General features: G+C 40.7%; 1 protein-coding gene across 2 annotated transcripts in view; it reads left to right on the forward strand.

Moving 5' to 3' along the window:
• LSM14A (LSM14A mRNA processing body assembly factor) overlaps positions 1-17,938 on the forward strand; it is an 84,511-nt gene that overhangs the window by 47,925 nt on the left and 18,648 nt on the right. Inside the window, exons 4-7 of one of the 2 annotated variants that reach the window (XM_079800421.1) lie at positions 4,052-4,174; positions 10,420-10,596; positions 10,872-10,937; positions 17,658-17,840. In XM_079800421.1, coding sequence (XP_079656547.1) covers positions 4,052-4,174; positions 10,420-10,596; positions 10,872-10,937; positions 17,658-17,840 — 549 coding nt within the window. The remainder of the gene's footprint in view (positions 1-4,051; positions 4,175-10,419; positions 10,597-10,871; positions 10,938-17,657; positions 17,841-17,938) is intronic. The other variant, XM_079800422.1, reaches the window with a different exon arrangement.

Here is a 17,938-nt window from a genome sequence, read left to right on the forward strand (position 1 = left end):
AACTGTAAACCCATGGACATGGACAATGGGTATTGAAGGCCAAGGGATGGGGAGGCGGTACCAGGTAGAAGGGGACAAATGAGAGACATCTGCAATATTGTCAAAATTAAAAATTTTAACAAAAAGGTAAAATAATGCCCTGGCCAATGAGCTCAGTGGTTAAAGCATCAGCCCTCCTCCCACCAAAGTGTCGCAGGTTCAATTCCTAGTCAAGGGCGGATACCTGGGTTTCAGGTTCAATCCCCAGCCCTAGTTGGGGTGGGTACAAGAGGCAACCAATCCATGTGTCTCTTTCACATCAATGTCTCTCTCTCTCCCTCCCTCCCTCCCCTCCTTACATACACCCCCCTCCCTCACCTTCCACTCTAAAAATCAATGGAAAAAATATCCTCTGGTGAGGATTAAATAAATAAATGAATGAATAAAATCAACTGTATTTCTACTTGTATTCTATGATTATATGTATGTGTATTCTAGTACAGACGGATTGGCAAACTATGGCCTGTGAACCAAATTCAACCAGCCTCCTATTGGAACACAACACTCATTTATTTACATGTAGTCTATGTCTGTTTTTACAATACAAGGACAGAGTTGGGTAGTTACAACAGATCATATGGTCTGAAAAGCCTAAAATATATTAACTATCTGGCCAATTACAGATAAAGGTTGTTGACACCTGATTTAGAACAGATTATTTGGAAATAAAATGTAACATGCAACACAGCTTACAATAGCATCAGTAACATCAGGTGCCAGGAATAAATATAACAAAAGATATTTTTAAACCTCTACAATAGTGGTTTTCAATGGAGGGGAATTTTACCTTCCATCCTCAGGAGACATTTGGTAACGGTGGACACATTTGGTTGTCACAACTGGAGGCTATACCACTGGTATCTAGTGGGTAGAAGCCAGGGATACTACTTAACATCCTACAATGCATAGACAACCCCTCACAACAAAGAATTATCTGGCCCAAAATGTCAGTAGTGCTGAAGTTAAGAACACTGCTATACGTCGGCCTGCGGACTGAAGGGGGTCCTAGGTTCAATTCTGGTCGGGCACATGCCTGGTTGTGGGCTTGAACACCAGTACGGGGTGTGCAGGAGTCAGCCAATCAATGATTCTCATCATTGATATTCCTCTCTCTCTCTCTCTCTCTCTCTCTCTCCCTTCCTCTCTGAAATCAGTAAAAACCTTTTTTTTTTCCGTTGGCCTGTGGACTCAAAGGTCCCAGGTTTGATTCCGGTCAGGGGCACATGCCGGGGTTGCCAGCTCAATCCCCAGTAAGAGGTGTGCAGGAGGCAGCCAATGAATGATTCTCTCTCATAATTGATGTTTCTATCTATCTCCCTCTCCCTTCCTCTGAAATCAATAAAAAATATATACATACTTTTTCTTTAAAAGTACACTGCTCTACAATGAAAACCACAAAACATTGCTGAGAGAAATTAAAGATCTAAATCAATGGAGAGTTAATCCATGCTTATGGCTTGAAAGATTCACTATTTTTAAGATGACTTTTTCCCCAAAATTGATTTACAGATTGAACATAACCCTGATCAAAATCTAATCAGACATTTTAAAAATAGCAATTGACATGCTGATTCTAATATTTACATGGAAGTACAAAACCTAGATTAACAAAAACAGTCTTGAAGAAGGAAAAGCTTTAGATTGTTACTCAATTTCAAGATTTACTATAAAGTTATAGTAATCAGAATAGTGAATTATTGGCACAAACACATCAGGAATAAAGAAATAGACTCACTTAAATCCTGATTTAAAAATAAAGATGGCCAGTGTGGCTGAGCATCATTCCATATATCAGAAGGTTGCCGTTTGGATTACAGGTCAGGTCATGCCTGCTTTGCCGGTGGATCCCCCAGTAGGGGATGTGCAGGAGGCAGCTGATCGATGTTTCTCTCTCCCCCTCTCTCTCTAAAAATCAATAATATTAAAAAGTAAAATAAAGATGCCAGTGCAGTACAGTGGAAAGGGGAATATCTTTTTTTTAAAATTAATTTGAGAGAAAGACATCGATTTGTTCTGCTTTTTTATGCATTAATTGGTGGTTTCTTGTATGTACCCTCCCTGGAGATCAAACCTGAATTTGGTTCACAGGCCATACCTGTCTGTACTAGAATCAGCCTGCGGACACATGTGGGAGGCAACCAATGTGTCTTTCTCACATGGATGTTTCTGTCTCTCCCCCTCCCTTCCACTCTCTAAAAATCAATAGAAAAAATATCCTCAGGTGAGGATTAACAACAACAACAAAAGATGGATGGATACACTTCTGGGCAGTAGACTGATGAAAAGGAAAGTGATGAGAGAAGAGGTAGACAGATGAGGAGAAGGCCATATAAACTGAGGTGTGTAGGTAGTTTGAACTTTTATCTTTAGAGCAGTGGAAAGCCATCAGCATTGTAGTAATATTATATTTATATCATAAAATATTATTGATTACCATATTTAGATTGGATTTAGGGATGGGAGAAGGACTATAGAAATATTTATATTTTGTTGTACATGCTTCCTAGAGAAAACCTGCATAGATTAAATAGTAAGAATAGAGCACAGCATATGAAAATTTAATGATTGCCCTGGCCGGTGTGGCTCAGTTGGTTGTATCTCACCTGTGCACTGAAAGGTTGCCAGTTTTGTTCCTGGTCAGGGCACATGCCTAGATTTGGGGCTCGATCCCCAGTGGGAGACGTGTAGGAGGCAGCTGATTGATGTTCCACTCTCACATCAATGTCTCTCCCTCACCCTCTCTCTAAAAAAAAATCAATAAAAATATATTTTAGAGCCCTGACCGGTTTGGCTCAGTGGATAGAGCGTCGGCCTGCGGACTGAAAGGTCCCAGGTTCGATTCCGGTCAAAGGCATGTACCTTGGTTGCGGGCACATCCCCAGTGGGAGGTGTGCAGGAGGCAGCTGATCGATGTTTCTAACCCTCTATCTCTCTCCCTTCCTCTCTCTGTAAAATCAATAAAATATATTTAAAATATATATATATATATATATATATATATATATATATATATATATATATATTTTAGAAAGAAAAGTTGAATGATCCATGAGTACTGTAGAAACTTAAGGAAGAAAGAAAATTGACAAACTAGTATAGCAAAAAATTGGGTCCTTTCTAGGGATTTATTACTTGCACTAATGGCCTGGTGCATGAAATTCATGCACATTAAAAGGAAATTAATTAGAGGAAATATTTTGATATTGCTATTTGCCCTTCCCCTATAATAGAAGTATCAGAGATGAAAGAAAATTAGTAAAATGTATATGAAAATCTTCCTCCTGTTAGAGGCCCACCTGCGGCGCCTCAAAATCGTGCGAGACCCAGCCGGCCCCCCCTCCTTGTCAAGCCCCGCCAGGCGGGGGGCGAAGCCTCAGGTCCCCTGCCCCAGGCCAGCACCACGTAGCCTCGGGTCCCTGCTGATTGCTCGTTAAGGCTCGTTTCAGGACCTTGGCCTCCACTGTGGGCGCCGCCAGCTCTGTGACGGTTGGCAGTCAATTTGCATATTCCCTCTTTATTATATAGGATTACCAAAGCTCTTGTGGTTGCTTTAGGCAGATTGCAGCCCCCCACAGTGCCATCCTGAGTGGAAGCATTAAAATGGACTGATGTCCATTGTTGCCTTGGAGATGCTGGGAAAGCACATCATAAACCTGTCTGCTGATTTGGCTATTTGTGCAGATACTTGGAATTAAAATAATTGAACCTTAATGTTGGTGTAGAATGTACCATTTCTGCTACTTTATCTCATCTGGGTCCCTGCTATACCATCCACATAACTGCTTTTGACAGTATTGCACATTAGAAAAATTTTTGCATCTAGGATGCTGGATTATATGTATAGCATGCTTTTTCCTGTATAGTATTGTCAAAGATTTCTCAAACTAATTTTTGTTACACTTTCATTAATTTTCAACATTATTAATATGTATAAGTGATACTAGAGCGTGATGAAAATTATCACTAAAATAGTACATTACTTTATTTTTGTCATTACAATAATCTCTTTAAGCTGGAAGCTCCTTGACATCCTTTGGAACAGAAACATCAAACAGCGGTACCCTGTCCCAAAGTAGTGCAGTTGGTTCTGCCTTTACACAGGATACAAGATCTGTAAAAACACAGTTATCTCAAGGTAAGCTATCTTTTTCTTTCATATATTTTCATTCTAAACTTCTATACTGGTTTTATCTTTTTCTGAATGTAAGAACTTTTGCAATTTGCAATGAACTGTGTAATTTTTATTTGGTTCTTTGAAATTTTTTCTCCTAATTGCTGTTGCAATAAGTATATTGTTGAAATGACTTCAACTATTTAGACTTTTTCCAGTCTTAGATCATAAAACTGAAGCAGTGACCTTTCTGTAAGTTTGACAATTTTTTGCAAAGCAAGTATAATATAAATTGTATGATTACACTTAAATATGTCAAATTAATCCTAGAGTTACCACTGAAAGTGAACTCTCCTTGATTACTTTAAAATAACAGCTGAAAAAACCAAACTATTCATTATGCTCTTGCATCTTTCTTAGCATCCTCACAGGATCTAAAGCAACGATCAATGGGTGTACTGCAAGAATTTTGAAATCATATAATACCTGACTATTTAGTCAGGGGCACAGGCCTATTTTCCCTTAAATTGTCAAATGAAAGAAAAAAAATGACAACAGCCAACACAACAATAGCCATCTGGTATGAATGAATGAAAATTATACAGTACTTGGGTGTTTGTTTTTTTTTGTGTTTTGTTTTTTTCTCACGTCAGCAAAACATACATTTATTTTTGGTGTGCCACAGAATTTTGCTAATTAGTTTATGTGTACCATGGGATGAAAAAGGTTGAAAACTGCTGATCTAGAGCAGTGGTTCTCAGTGTAGACCACCCACAACCAAATCATCTTGAGTGCTTAAAAATGTAGATCCTGAGAACTGCTGCATCAGAATCCTTCTAGGGTCAGCATTTAATAAGCTTCTTAAACTAGCCTGTTTTTTTTCTTTTTGAAATTATATTTTTCCCTCACCCAGGCTTATAGCCTTCAGTGGTCCCAAGATTCCATATCTATTTTTACTTGTTGCCAAAGTGAATGTTACTGGCTCATTGCTTTATATAGATGTTTACTTTTAAATAAAACAATGTGAAGTCATTTCAGAAAGATGCCATAATCACAGGACAATATTTTAAAAATCTGTTGAGAATAAAATCAAGCTAATGCCAAACATAATCTTTCTTACTGTAGATATTTTGAAATAGTTGTAGTTACTGTTACTCATATTGATTTAAAATAATTTTTAAACATTCTAAAGATTTGTTATAGATTAATTAGAAATATAGTAAGTATAAGGAAAAAATTTAAATACCCACAATCTCTACCCAGAAATAACAAATATTTATGTTTTGTTGTACATGCTTCCAGACTTTTTTGTGGGTTAATTTAAGTGTGTATTTGTATGTATGTGTATTAGTTTGTTATTTTAGTTATTAATCTTTTTAAGCATTAGTTTCCTAAACTATAAAATGGTACTTTACTGATAACTAACAGAATTATTATGAGGATTAATTTTTTTAATGTATACAGTGCCATCAGCATCATAGTACCTAGCACATAGAACGTGATCAGTAAACATTAGCTGTCTTAATGAATAGCCAACATTAACCTTAATATGGAAGCACCAGAAGAATTCTTATTAAATCATAAATAAGTATGCCTGTCATCATTGCTATTCAGCATTGTCATGGAATTTTTAGCTACATCTGGAACACGTGAAAAAGAAATGAGGCATAGTTATTAAAATTAGCATTATTTGTCAGTGCTATGAATTACTACTCGAATTAAGAATTCACTGAATAACCTAGAACTAATAAAAGACTTAAATTAGAAGGAAAATATAATGTACAAAAGTCAATCATTGTTCTAAAACTTAACCCACTAATTATGTAATGGGGATAAAAGATGATATTCACAATAATGAGAAATTATGTAAAAAATACATAACAAGAAATAAGACCAATTTCTATGTTGGAAACAAAATATAACAGGGATCTAATAAGATAATATAATTAGAGAATTATTTTATTCGTAGATACAGAGATAAAGTATTGGGAAGGCTTTACTTGTCATATTAATTAAATTTATTATAATTTCAATAAATCTAAGTGGAATGGTATGAGAACTTAATAAAAAAGATACACATACTATCTTAAAAATAAACATGGAAGTATAGTTAGACATATCTGAAAAATAAAAAGCAGTGAAATGGGGCTTTCCTACTCAATAATGTATTCATAAAATAAAACAGTGCAGGAATAAATTAATAGATGAATGGAATAAAAATCAGGAAAAGATCCAAGTATAAATAAGTAATCTATATATATAAAGAGCCAGGGTCCGTAACGTCCAAAACGACCAAACAAGACAACCGAACACCAGAAGTCAGTCCTGCAGTCAGTGCTCGGTTGCTGCGGCAACCCAGCACTAACTGCCGAGGGGGCTGCAGATCAGGCCTGGAGAGAGAAGCAGGGTCTGATCTGCAGCCTCGTGGCAGCTATTGATCAGCCCTTGCCTCTCTTTCTCTCTGGGCCTCGCCAGCAGCCCCAGGGACTTCTGATCAGGCCCGGAGATAGGCCCAGAAACGCTGACTGGCATAGAAACCGACCAATCAGAACTAAATCTGGGTGAACTGCGAAGGCAGAACCTAAGGTGGGGGCTGAGGAGGGGTTTTAAGGGAATAGCTGTTTGGTGTAAGGTGTAAGAAAGCAGTTCAATTTTTTAATGACCGGTTTGGCAGTATAGTGTATATGGCTGGCTATCAGTCCAGATATAGGGATTATATATTTTTGTCTGCCAAGAGCTTCTCCTCCTGCTGAAAAAGGCTTTACCCCATTTAAGCAATCCTATCCTATGTAATCTGTCTATACTAATAAAAGGGTAACATGCTAATTAGACCAGGTTGACCAGCCATCTTCCGGTCATCTGACTTCCTTCCAGACAAAGCCATGGTTGTGGGGGCCAAGGCAGAAGCAATTAGGGGTGATTAGGCTGGTGGGGGAGGGCAGTTGGGGGCGAGATCAGGCTGTCAGGGGAGTGCCATTGGGGGCGAGATCAGGCCTGCAGGGGAGGGCAGTTGGGGGCGAGATCAGGCCGGCAAGGGAGGGCAGTTGGAGGCAAGATCAGGCTGGCAGTTAGGGGCAATCAGGCAGGCAGAGGCAGTTAGGGGCGATCAGGCCAGCAGGGGAGAGCAGTTAGGGGCAATCAGGCAGGCAGGCAAATTAGCAGTTAGGAACCAGCCGTCCCAGATTGCAAGAGGGATGAGATCCCTGATTGGAGAGGGTGCAGGCTGGGCTGAGGCAACCCTTCTCCCTTGCACAAATTTCATGTACTGGGCCACTAGTTAGTATATGATAGAGGTATTATTTTTAAGTTAGAGAAAGGGCAGTTGTTCAATAAATGATATTGTGAAAGACAACTGCCTGATCATTTGGGGAAAATAGATTCCTTCTCTCTTACTTAGGACTAAATTAAATTTTAAATATAAAATTTTTAAAGTACATATCTATATATATAAAAGCCTAAGCAAACGAACGACCGGTCATCCGGTCACTATGATGCGTACTGACCACCAGGGGGCAGATGCTCAATGTAGGAGGTGCCCCCTACTGGTCATTGTGCTCCCATAGCGGGAGCACCGCTCAGCTGACTGATGGGCGCCAGATGCCGGGCTCACAGCTGGTGAGCACAGCTGTGGCGGCAAGAACCTTTTCTGTCTCCACGGCAGCACTACCAAGCGGTGGTGGCAGAGCGGGGCCGGGATGAGCAGGAGCGGCACGGCACCTGGCCTGGGCTCGGTGCCTGGGCTCGGGCTCCTCCCCAGCCACCTGCGGCTTCGCACACTACTACATCCCTGCGGGGATCAGTCCGAAACAGGCAGGCTGAGGGACCCCACCGGTGCACGAATCTGTGCACTGGTCCTCTAGTTTATTATAAGAAAGAGGTATATTTATATAAAGAATGGCAGTCTTGTCTGGTGTGGCTCAGTCACAGGTTCAATTCCCAGTCAAGGGCACATGCCTCCTGGGTATTGGGTTTACTCCTGATCCCCTGGTTGGGGTGAGTGCGGGAGGCAACCAGTCTCTCTCTTTCTTCCTCCCGCTCTCTCGTGCTCTCTCTCTCTCTCTCTCTCTCTCTCTCTCTCTCTCTCTGTCCCTCCCTCCCTTCCACTCTCTCTGAAAAGCAATGGAAAAAATATCCTCTAGTGAGGATTAACAAAACAATAACAAGGCTGATATGGCCTGGGAATCTACATATTTTGCCAACGATAATTTCTGAATTTTACAAAATTAGAACATCTAGAATTTTAACTGTGATATCAGTATGAAGATAGCTCAAGGGGTGTGTTTTTATTATGCTGAAATGATTATTGTATATATTCCTAATAATATGTCTAGTATCACCTGTATTTCCCTATTTATAACAAAATTGCCATTGTGGCTAGTAGATTTTAATTACAAAGTATACAACAAATGAGATGTTGCTGTGATTGCCCTATCACTTGTGGTTCTTTAATACTTGTCATCGGGTCTTTTCACAAAGAAAAACTTGATAAAGTAAATTTTATAAACTTAGAAGAATATAGTATTGTTAACATTAACTAAACAATAGGATTTTCAAAAAACTTAATACTTATTTTATAAATTAAATCCCTTTAGAAGATCATAAGTGATTACAAAATGTCCTCTGATAGGCCAAAACTTATATAAACCTCCATGATTTCCCAGTATATACAGTGTTTCCATTAATGGCAGAGTAAACTTTGGCATTAATGGCTGGAAATGGTACACATTAGCAACTGCATACTTTAGATAACCATAATCTTGGGAACTGTCCTATATAATAAAAGCCTAATGTGCAAATTGACTGAATGGCAGAACGACCGGTGGAACGACCGGTTGCTGTGATGTGCACTGACCACCAGGGGGCAGACGCTCAACACAGGAGCTCCCTCAGGCCCCAGGCCAGCCAAGGCAGGTGCCAGCGGGACCCCACCCCCCTCCAACCCCCCATCACCCCTCCAGTCACCCTACAGATGGGCTCTGATCGCTGGCCAGGCCTAAGGATCCTACCCATGCTTGAATTTCATGCATTGGGCCTCTAGTTACTAATAAATGGTCCCTGAAGCATCCAATAAATAACAACCAATGCTTTGTCAGCACTCACTGGTTCACCAATTGTTGACATTTGCAGCATATATGATAATTTTTTATTTTTATAAAATGAGCATAATTTTTTTAAAAAAACATTTTGGTGCAGTAACATGAGATATGAGAGCACCTTGAACAGAGAATTATCGCAAACATAGGGACAAAAAATATGATGGGAGCACCTGATGTTGCATTATTCTGTTCATATTGTAACCATTCTATGAAGCTCTGACCTCATAAAAAGGAAAATGGAATTTTTAAGTACAAAACCTGTATTAAGTAAAAATTTGACAAGAGATGCTTTAAATGGCAAGGAATTATTATCACTGCTGCGGAATTACCTGAAGGGTTTATTTGTTGCTGGCCTTTTTGTTGTTGTTAATCCTTACCCGAGGATATTTTTCCATTGATCTTTTAGAGAGAGTGGAAGAGAGAGGGAAAGACAGAGAAGCATTGATGTGAGAGAAACACATTGATTGGTTGCCTCCTGCATGTGCCTGACCAGGGCCCAGGCCGAGGAGAAGCCTACAACCAAGGTACATGCCCTTGACCCAGAATTGAACCCAGGACGCGTTGGTCCGCAGGCTGATGCTCAATCCATTAAGCCAAACTGGCTAGGGCTGTTGCTGGCCTTTTAAGTATTGATGTTTAATTTACCCAAGCCCCTAAGGTATTGAAGAACTTCACCTAACTTTCTAGTTTTTTATTTATAATAGTAATTTATTGGAGATAATATCTATAGATATAAAGGTATCACTTTAGACATCTTCAGAAAGTACTGAAAATATTAAAGCTTCTGGAAATAATGGCTTAAGTATCAATAGAATCTTGTGGTTATGGTTATTGGTATAAGCCTGCATCTGACCAACAGCATGATCTTTGATAACATTCCTGGGGAATCTTGTACCAGGCAGAAATTTTTGAAAAACTTACTTAAACCAATTTCAATAGGTAGAAATACAAATAAAATTCCAGAGTATTTTGTTGTTGTTGTTGTTTTAACTAATCTAGTGACCAGCCCACTAAAGATAATCAATTTTAAACTCTGGTCTAGTCAGTAGAAGAATTCAAGTTTGTGCTAAGGATTTGAATTGGTAGAAATAAAACAAGACTTTTTTTAGCGTCTAGGTTATTTTGAAATCCCCAAAGGATAGGGTAGTTTCTTATCTTTTGGTTACGTTTTAGGTCGTTCAAGCCCTCAGTTAGATCCTTTGAGAAAAAGCCCTACCATGGAACAAGCAGTACAGACCGCCTCGGCCCACTTACCTGCTCCGGCACCTGTTGGGAGAAGGAGCCCTGTATCAACCAGGCCTTTACCATCTACCAGCCAAAAAGCAATAGAGAATCAAGAGCACAGGCGAGGTAGAACTTTAGCTATTTACTAATTCCTTAATTGACTCATCAACATTTTCCATTCACCTTATTTTCATTAAAAAGATAAACTTTATATGTATGAATGATGGATCCTAGAAGGTTTAAACTGAACTTAGAATGTTCATTCTTTCAAATTTGGCTCAAAATAGTGATGGGGGGGTATAGATTTGGAGGGTTTTTTGTTTTGTTTTCTCATTTCTAACTTAACAGAAAATTTTGATTTTTGTGTCCTGAGTTAATTTGTTATTCTATATGCCTTATAGCTGATATACACAAAGTTTCAAGACCAGAAAATGAGCAACTCAGAAATGATAGCAAGAGACAAATAGGTAAGTAACTTGGATTTAAAAGTCATATTCTATGCTTCTCAATGGAGAGAATATTTGAAATGTGTGGTGAATAATTGCTATAAAAAAAAATGAATTGTGGCCCCAGCCAGGTTTCTCAGTTAGTTGGAGCATCATCCCTTGCACCAAAAAGGTTGCAGGTTTGATTTCCAGTTACGGCCCATACCTGGGTTGTGGGTTTGATCCCCAGTAGGGGTGAGTACAGGACACAACTGATCAACATTTTCTCTCTCTCTCACTCTCTTTCTCCCTCCCTCCCTCTCTAAAAATCAATAAAAATAAAAAATATCCTTGGGTGAAGATTAAAAAAAAAGAATGGCAAGGGTTGGTAGCTAGCTGTAGCATGGGAGTTTCATTGTGGTAGCAGAACAGGTTGCTTTTTCTTTAAATATTTGTATTGATTTCAGAGAGGAAGGGAGAGGGATATGAGAGAGAATCATTGATCAGCTGCCTTCCTGCACACCACAGTGGGGATCGAGCCCGCAACCCAGGTATGTGCCCTGACTGGGAATCAAATCATGACCTCCTGGTTCATAGGTCGATACTCAACCACTGTGCCACGCCTGCTGGGCAGAACACTTTTTTTCTTAACTTTTGGTGTTAGTTAATGCAGATCTACCAAAAAATGAGTACATGCAAAAACTGTTGAAATCTGAATGAGATCTATAATGTAGTTAATTATATTGTGCCAGTGTCAGTTTTCCTGGTTTTGATAATGTACGGTAGGTAACTAAAACTTTGGAGGGAAGGCTTGATGATGGGGCACGTAGGACCATTTTTTCAGGGTTTTTGTTGTTTTGGGGGGGAGAATTGTGTAATTATTTTAAAATAAAAGTTTTTTTTAAGCATCATCACATTTCTGAAATAAACCCTGATTGATGGTAGGCGACATTGTGTAGCTTTCTCTCTTGTACTATTTTTTGTATTATTTTTTACTAGAGGCCTGGTGAACGGATTCGTGCACCAGTGGGGTCCCTCTCTCTGGCCTGTGGGGATCGGGCTGAAACCAGCTCTCTGACATCCCCTGAGGGGCCCTGGATTGCGAGAGGGCATAGGCCAGGCCGAGGGACCTCACCAGTGCACAAATCTGTGCTCTGGGCCTCTAGTATGCATACAAGATCTTTGGTTAATCTCTTCCCTCCCTCCCCCCTTCCCTCTGAGATTCATCAGTCTGTTCCACGTTTCCATGCCTGTGGTTTCTATTCCTGCATTGAGCATCTGCCCCCTGTTGGTCAGTATGCATCAGAGCTATCAGCTGGTTGGCCAGTCCCTTGGGCTTTTAGAGAAAGAAAGAGAGGGGGGGGGGGGAGACCTGGTGCATGAAATTCGTGCACTGGAAGGTGTCCCTCCACCCACCTGCACCCTCTCACAGTCTGGGACCCCTCACTCCTTATCGCCTGCCTGCTTGCTGCTCCTTACCACTCAGCTCGCTGCTCCTTAGCACTGCTGCGGAGGCGGAAGAGGTTCCCGCCACCGCTGCTGCACTTCCCAGCCATGAGCCCAGCTTCTGGCTGAGCGGCGCTTCCCCTGTGAGAGGGCACTGACCACCAGGGGGCAGCTCCTGCATTGAGCATCTGCCCCCTGGTGGTCAGTGCGTGTCATAGCGACTAGTCATTCCACCCTAACGGTTGCTTAGGCTTTTATTATGTAGATAGATGTTTTTGTGTCAGTTTCATATTAGCATTATAAAAAAATATTTTATGTTTTTAAGAATAGAATTATCTGTACCTTAAAAGTTTGACATTTTTACACTGGCTGGTTTGCTTAGTGGTTAGAGTGCTGGGCCTCAGAACAAAGGGTCTCCAGTTCAATTCCCGGTCAAGGGCATGTACCTTGGTCAAGGGCGTGTACCTCACTTGCAGGTTCCCCAGGCCCAGGGACCTGTGCAGGAGGCAACCAATTGATGTGTCTCTCTTATCTCAATGTTTCTCTCTCTCTTTTTCTCTCTCTTATCTCTCTCTCTCTCTCTCTCTGTCTCCCCCTCTCTCCCCTCCTCCCTTACTTCCTTTCCACCCCCACCCCCTACTATCTCCCATCCATTCTCTAGAAATCAGTGGGAAAAAATATCCTTGGGTGAGAATTAAAAAAAAAAAGTTTGACATTTTCTCATTTAAATTATTTATGCCCTGAACCTTTTTTTGAAGTAATTGTTCAAGAACTTTAACTTCCAACTGGCCTATGTTATCAGTAGTTGAACTTCGACCTGTGAACCAGGAGGTCACAGTTCCCCAATCAATTATTATCTCTCATCATTGATGATTCTATCTCTCTCCCTCTCCCTTCCTCACTGAAATCAATAAAAAAATATATTTCTTTTAAAAAAGAACTTTAACTTCCTTTCATAATTATTGATTTAATAAGATTGTATACTTTGTGTTTTGTAATCTATATTATTAATCACAAATTCACCCATTCTATTAGCAGAAAACAAATTATAATTTAAAAGTCTTCCAAATTAAAAAATTAAGGGAACGTGTAATTACCTTGCTCAGATAAGAATGGAAAGTGATCTTTAACTTAGTTTTTAAAAGCTAGATATATTTTACATGTATAAGCACCTCATTTGTCCTATACATTTTTATGCGTTTTTGGTTTTTTATGTGCTATGTGTCATGGTACAAAGTTTCTGTTTTGATTTACTACTTCTTCGTTTTTGTTTTATCCTCACCTGAGGGTTTTTTTTTTTCTATTGCTTTTCAGAGAGAGGAAGTGGGGAGGGTAGTGGGGAGGAGACATCAGTGTGAGAGATGCATGAACCCAATGCCTTCTGCATGCACCCTGATGGGTGGGGGGAGGCAGAGAGTGAACCCAAAACCGAGGTATGTGCTCTTGACCAGAAATCAAACCTGAGACCTTTTAGTGCACAGCTGATGCTCTAACCATTGAACTTGCTGGCCACGGCTATATTCTACTTTTTTAATTTGGAAAAAGAGAGAACCCCTTTCTCAAAATAATTGCTATACTGCATCATTTAAAAATTATATAAAATAATAAATAAAAGTTTCTTTTGTTTTTTTAATCTTTATTGTTCAGATTATTACAGTTGTTCCTCTTTTTTCCCCCCATAACTCCCCTCCACCCGGTTCCCACCCCACCCCATGCCCTTACCCCCGCCCCGACTGTCCTCATCCATAGGTGTATGATTTTTGTCTACTCTCTTACCGCACCCCTCACACCCCTTTCCCCCTAAGGATTGTCAGTCCACTCCCTTTCTATGCCCCTGATTCTATTATATTCACCAGTTTATTCTGTTCATCAGATTTTTAATTCACTTGATTTTTAGATTCACTTGTTGATAGATATGTATTTGTTGTTCATAATTTTTTTCTTTACCATTTTCTTCTTCTTCCTCTTCTTAAAGAATACCTTTCAGCATTTCATATAATTCTGGTTTGGCGGTGATGAACTCCTTTAGCTGTTTCTTATCTGTGAAGCTCTTTATCTGACCTTCAATTCTGAATGATAGCTTTGCTGGGTAGAGTAATCTTGGTTGTAGGTTCTTGCTATTCATCACTTTGAATATTTCTTGCCACTCCCTTCTGGCCTGCATAGTTTCTGTTGAGAAATCAGCTGACAATCATATGGGTGCTCCCTTGTAGGTAACTGTTTTTCTCTTGCTGCTTTTAGAATTCTTTGTCTTTTGCTCTTGGCATTTTAATTATGATGTGTCTTGGTGTGGTTTTGTTTGGGGTTTTGTGTACTTTCTGGACTTGTAAGTCTATTTCTTTCACCAGGTGGGGGAAGTTTTCTGTCATTATTTCTTCAAATAGGTATTCAGTATCTTGCTCTCTCTCTTCTTCTGGCACCCCCACAATTCTGTGTTGGTACGCTTGAAGTTGTCCCAGAGGCTCCTTACACTATCTTCATATTTTTGGATTCTTTTTTCTTTTTGCTTTTCCGGTTGGGTGTTTTTTGCTTCTTTGTATTTCAAATCTTTGATTTGATTCTTGCGATCTTCTAGTCTGCTGTTGGATCTCTGTATATTATTTTTTATTTCAGTAAGTGTATGCTTAATTTCTAGTTGGTCCTTTTTCATATCCTCGAGGGTCTCACTAAATTTAACGGTTTTTTCTAGAAAATTCTTGAAAAGCCTTATAACCGTGGTTTTGAACTCTATATCCAGTAGTTTGCTTTCCTCCATTTCTTTCATTTGTGACCTGTTTCTTTGTCTCCGCATTTTGGCTGCTTCCCTGAGTTGATAGAGTGGCTTTGTGTGCTAGGTATCCTATAGGGCCCAGTGGCTCAGCCTCCCCAGTTACCTGAGGTGGACACTCTTGGTGCACCCCTTTGTGGGCTGTGTGCGCAGTCTTATTGTATTTAAGTCTTGATTGTTGTTGGTATCACTGGGAGGAATTGGCCTTCAGGCCATTTGGCTGTGAGAATCAGGTGTGTCTACGATGGGAGAACTTCTGTGCTGGAGACACCTTTATGAGGCAAGACTTGCTTCAGTGGGGCTTTGGTGCTCACTGAGTCTGCCCCCTTAGTGTGTCCCTTATGGATTTGAGGAGTTGTAATCTGGATGGTCCCTCTCTGACCCCTGGATACACTGGCTCTTGGATCTCCAAGGAGGTGCTAGTTTAGCTGCTTGAGGCCACCCAGCAGAAGCTACAGAGAGATCTGCAGATTCCTCTTCTTTGTTTGGGTTTTGGAGGTGCCCAGATGAGGCCCAGCTGTGAAGCAATGCAAGCTGCTGTGGGGCCTTGGGCCTTCTTTTGGATGTTCTGGGTCTCTCTGACTCAGCTGCAGTTTGTCAGGTAAGTTTAGAATTCCAAGGACCAGGCCATTCATATGCTAAAACCTCTGCGCACAGCTTGGATGGGGTGGAGTCTCAGTGCGGAGCAAACAGCAATGGCTTCCCGTCAGCCCTGCCCTAAGAGGCCCCCGGGTCTCAGTGTCCCTTGATAATCCCTGCAAGCACCTCTGAGAGAAAGCCGCCCTCAAGTTCCGTCCGCTGCCAGACAGTCCAGTTTCTCCCCATATGAGTCTGGGTCCCAGAGTCTCACCCGAAACTGGAGTTCAGAGCAGTAGCGAGCTTGTGTCTCCCTCCGGATTAAAAAACCTAGCCGTGTACTCAGTTGCCAGCCCTCTCCACGCATGCTCATCCGTACCTCTGCACTTTACTTCCGCAGCTCCTCCGAGTCTCAGTGTGCTTTTCTCTTTCCTTCTAGTTGTAGAATTTCCACTCAGCCAGCCTTCCTGTGGTTCTGGATGATGTCCGTTTTGTCTTTTAGTTGTAGTTTTGAAGTGGTTGTGCGAGGCAGCAAGTTCAGGTGTTTACCTATGCCACCATCTTGGTTTTTTAAAAGTATCTTTCGCCCTAACTGGTTTGGCTGAGTGGATAGAGCATCGGCCTGCGGACTCAAGTGTCCCAGGTTCGATTCTGGTCAGGGGCATGTACCTTGGTTGCGGGCACATCCCCAGTAGAAGGTGTGCAAGAGGCAGCTGATCAATGTTTCTCTCCTTGGTGTTTCTGTCTCTCTGTCCCTCTCCCTTCCTCTCTGTAAAAAATCAATAAAATATATATATTTTAAAAAGTATCTTTCACTCTTCAAAATTCATCACCCGAGACTAATTAACAGAGCAGTGGATATCCTTTAGATTTTTTTCTTTAACCTTTTGCACTTGGATGTCGAGTGTGACTCGACACGGTTAGCATCGGTAGCAGCTCTTTTTATACTCTTTGAATGTATCAATAATTTGAAATATTTTAATAGTAACATTTGATGTTTTAAATATCCTGCGACCAGTTGCTATGATGCACACTGACCACCAGGGAGCAGATGCTCAATGCAGGAGCTACCCTCTGGTGGTCAGAGCACTCCCACAGGGGGAGCACTGCTCAGCCAGAAGCTGGGCTCACAGCTGGTGAGCACAGCAGCAGTGGCAGAAGCCTCTCCCACCTCCGTGGCAATGCTAAGGATGTCAGCTGATGGCTTAGGTCATCAGTTGGACATCCCCCAAGGGCTCCCGGAGTGCGAGAGGACGCAGGCCAGGCTGAGGGACGGACCCTCCACCCACCCCCCCACCCACCACCAAGTGCATGAATTTCGTGCACCGCGCCTCTAGTAAGGAATATAAGTAAGCAAAACATAGTCCCTGCCCTCAAGGAGTATACAGTAATTTAGTACCAACATCTCCCAAATTGTTTGGTTGTGCACTCTCTCAGGTGTATATATGAGTGTGAGCCTCACAAATATAAATTCATGTGAGCTATTTATAAATTTCATGTGTGCTATATATTAAATGTTAGTGAAACTTCATTTCTTTTTTATATAAAAATATAAATATAATGTATAGAGACTTGTAAGCATTTCTGTTGTTTTGTTGTTGAGATATATATATATATATATATATATATATATATATATATATATATATATATATACACACACACACACACACACACACACACATTTTGTTAATTTTTACAGAGAGGAAGGGAGAGGGATAGAGAGTTAGAAACATCAATGAGAGAGAAACATCGAACAGCTGCCTCCTGCACACCCCCAACTGGGGATGTGCCCGCAACCAAGGTACATGGTTGACCAGAATCGAACCTGGGACCTTTCAGTCCCCAGGCCAATGCTCTATCCACTGAGCCAAACCGGTTAGGGCAGCATTTCCATTGTTGACCATTCAATATAAAAACCATAATGATGACTTCTGTCTTAAACCAGCTTACTTCTTTCCTTATTTCTATAGTTCCAGGTGCTCCTTCAGCTCCAAGGAGAGGGCGTGGGTGTCATCGAGGTGGCAGGGGAAGATTTGGTATTCGGCGAGATGGTCCTATGAAATTTGAGAAAGACTTTGACTTTGAAAGTGCAAATGCACAATTTAACAAGGAGGAAATTGACAGAGAGTTTCACAATAAACTTAAATTGAAAGGTGAATTTTTATTTTTCTACTCAGAAAATACTCTTATTTGACTTGTGAATCATTGATGTTTAGTACAAGTCTTGACTTTTATGGTATGTGCTTGTTTT

The sequence above is a fragment of the Cnephaeus nilssonii genome (assembly GCF_951640355.1).
Source record: "Cnephaeus nilssonii genome assembly, chromosome: 20".
In the NCBI taxonomy this organism is placed as follows: Eukaryota; Metazoa; Chordata; class Mammalia; order Chiroptera; family Vespertilionidae; genus Cnephaeus; species Cnephaeus nilssonii.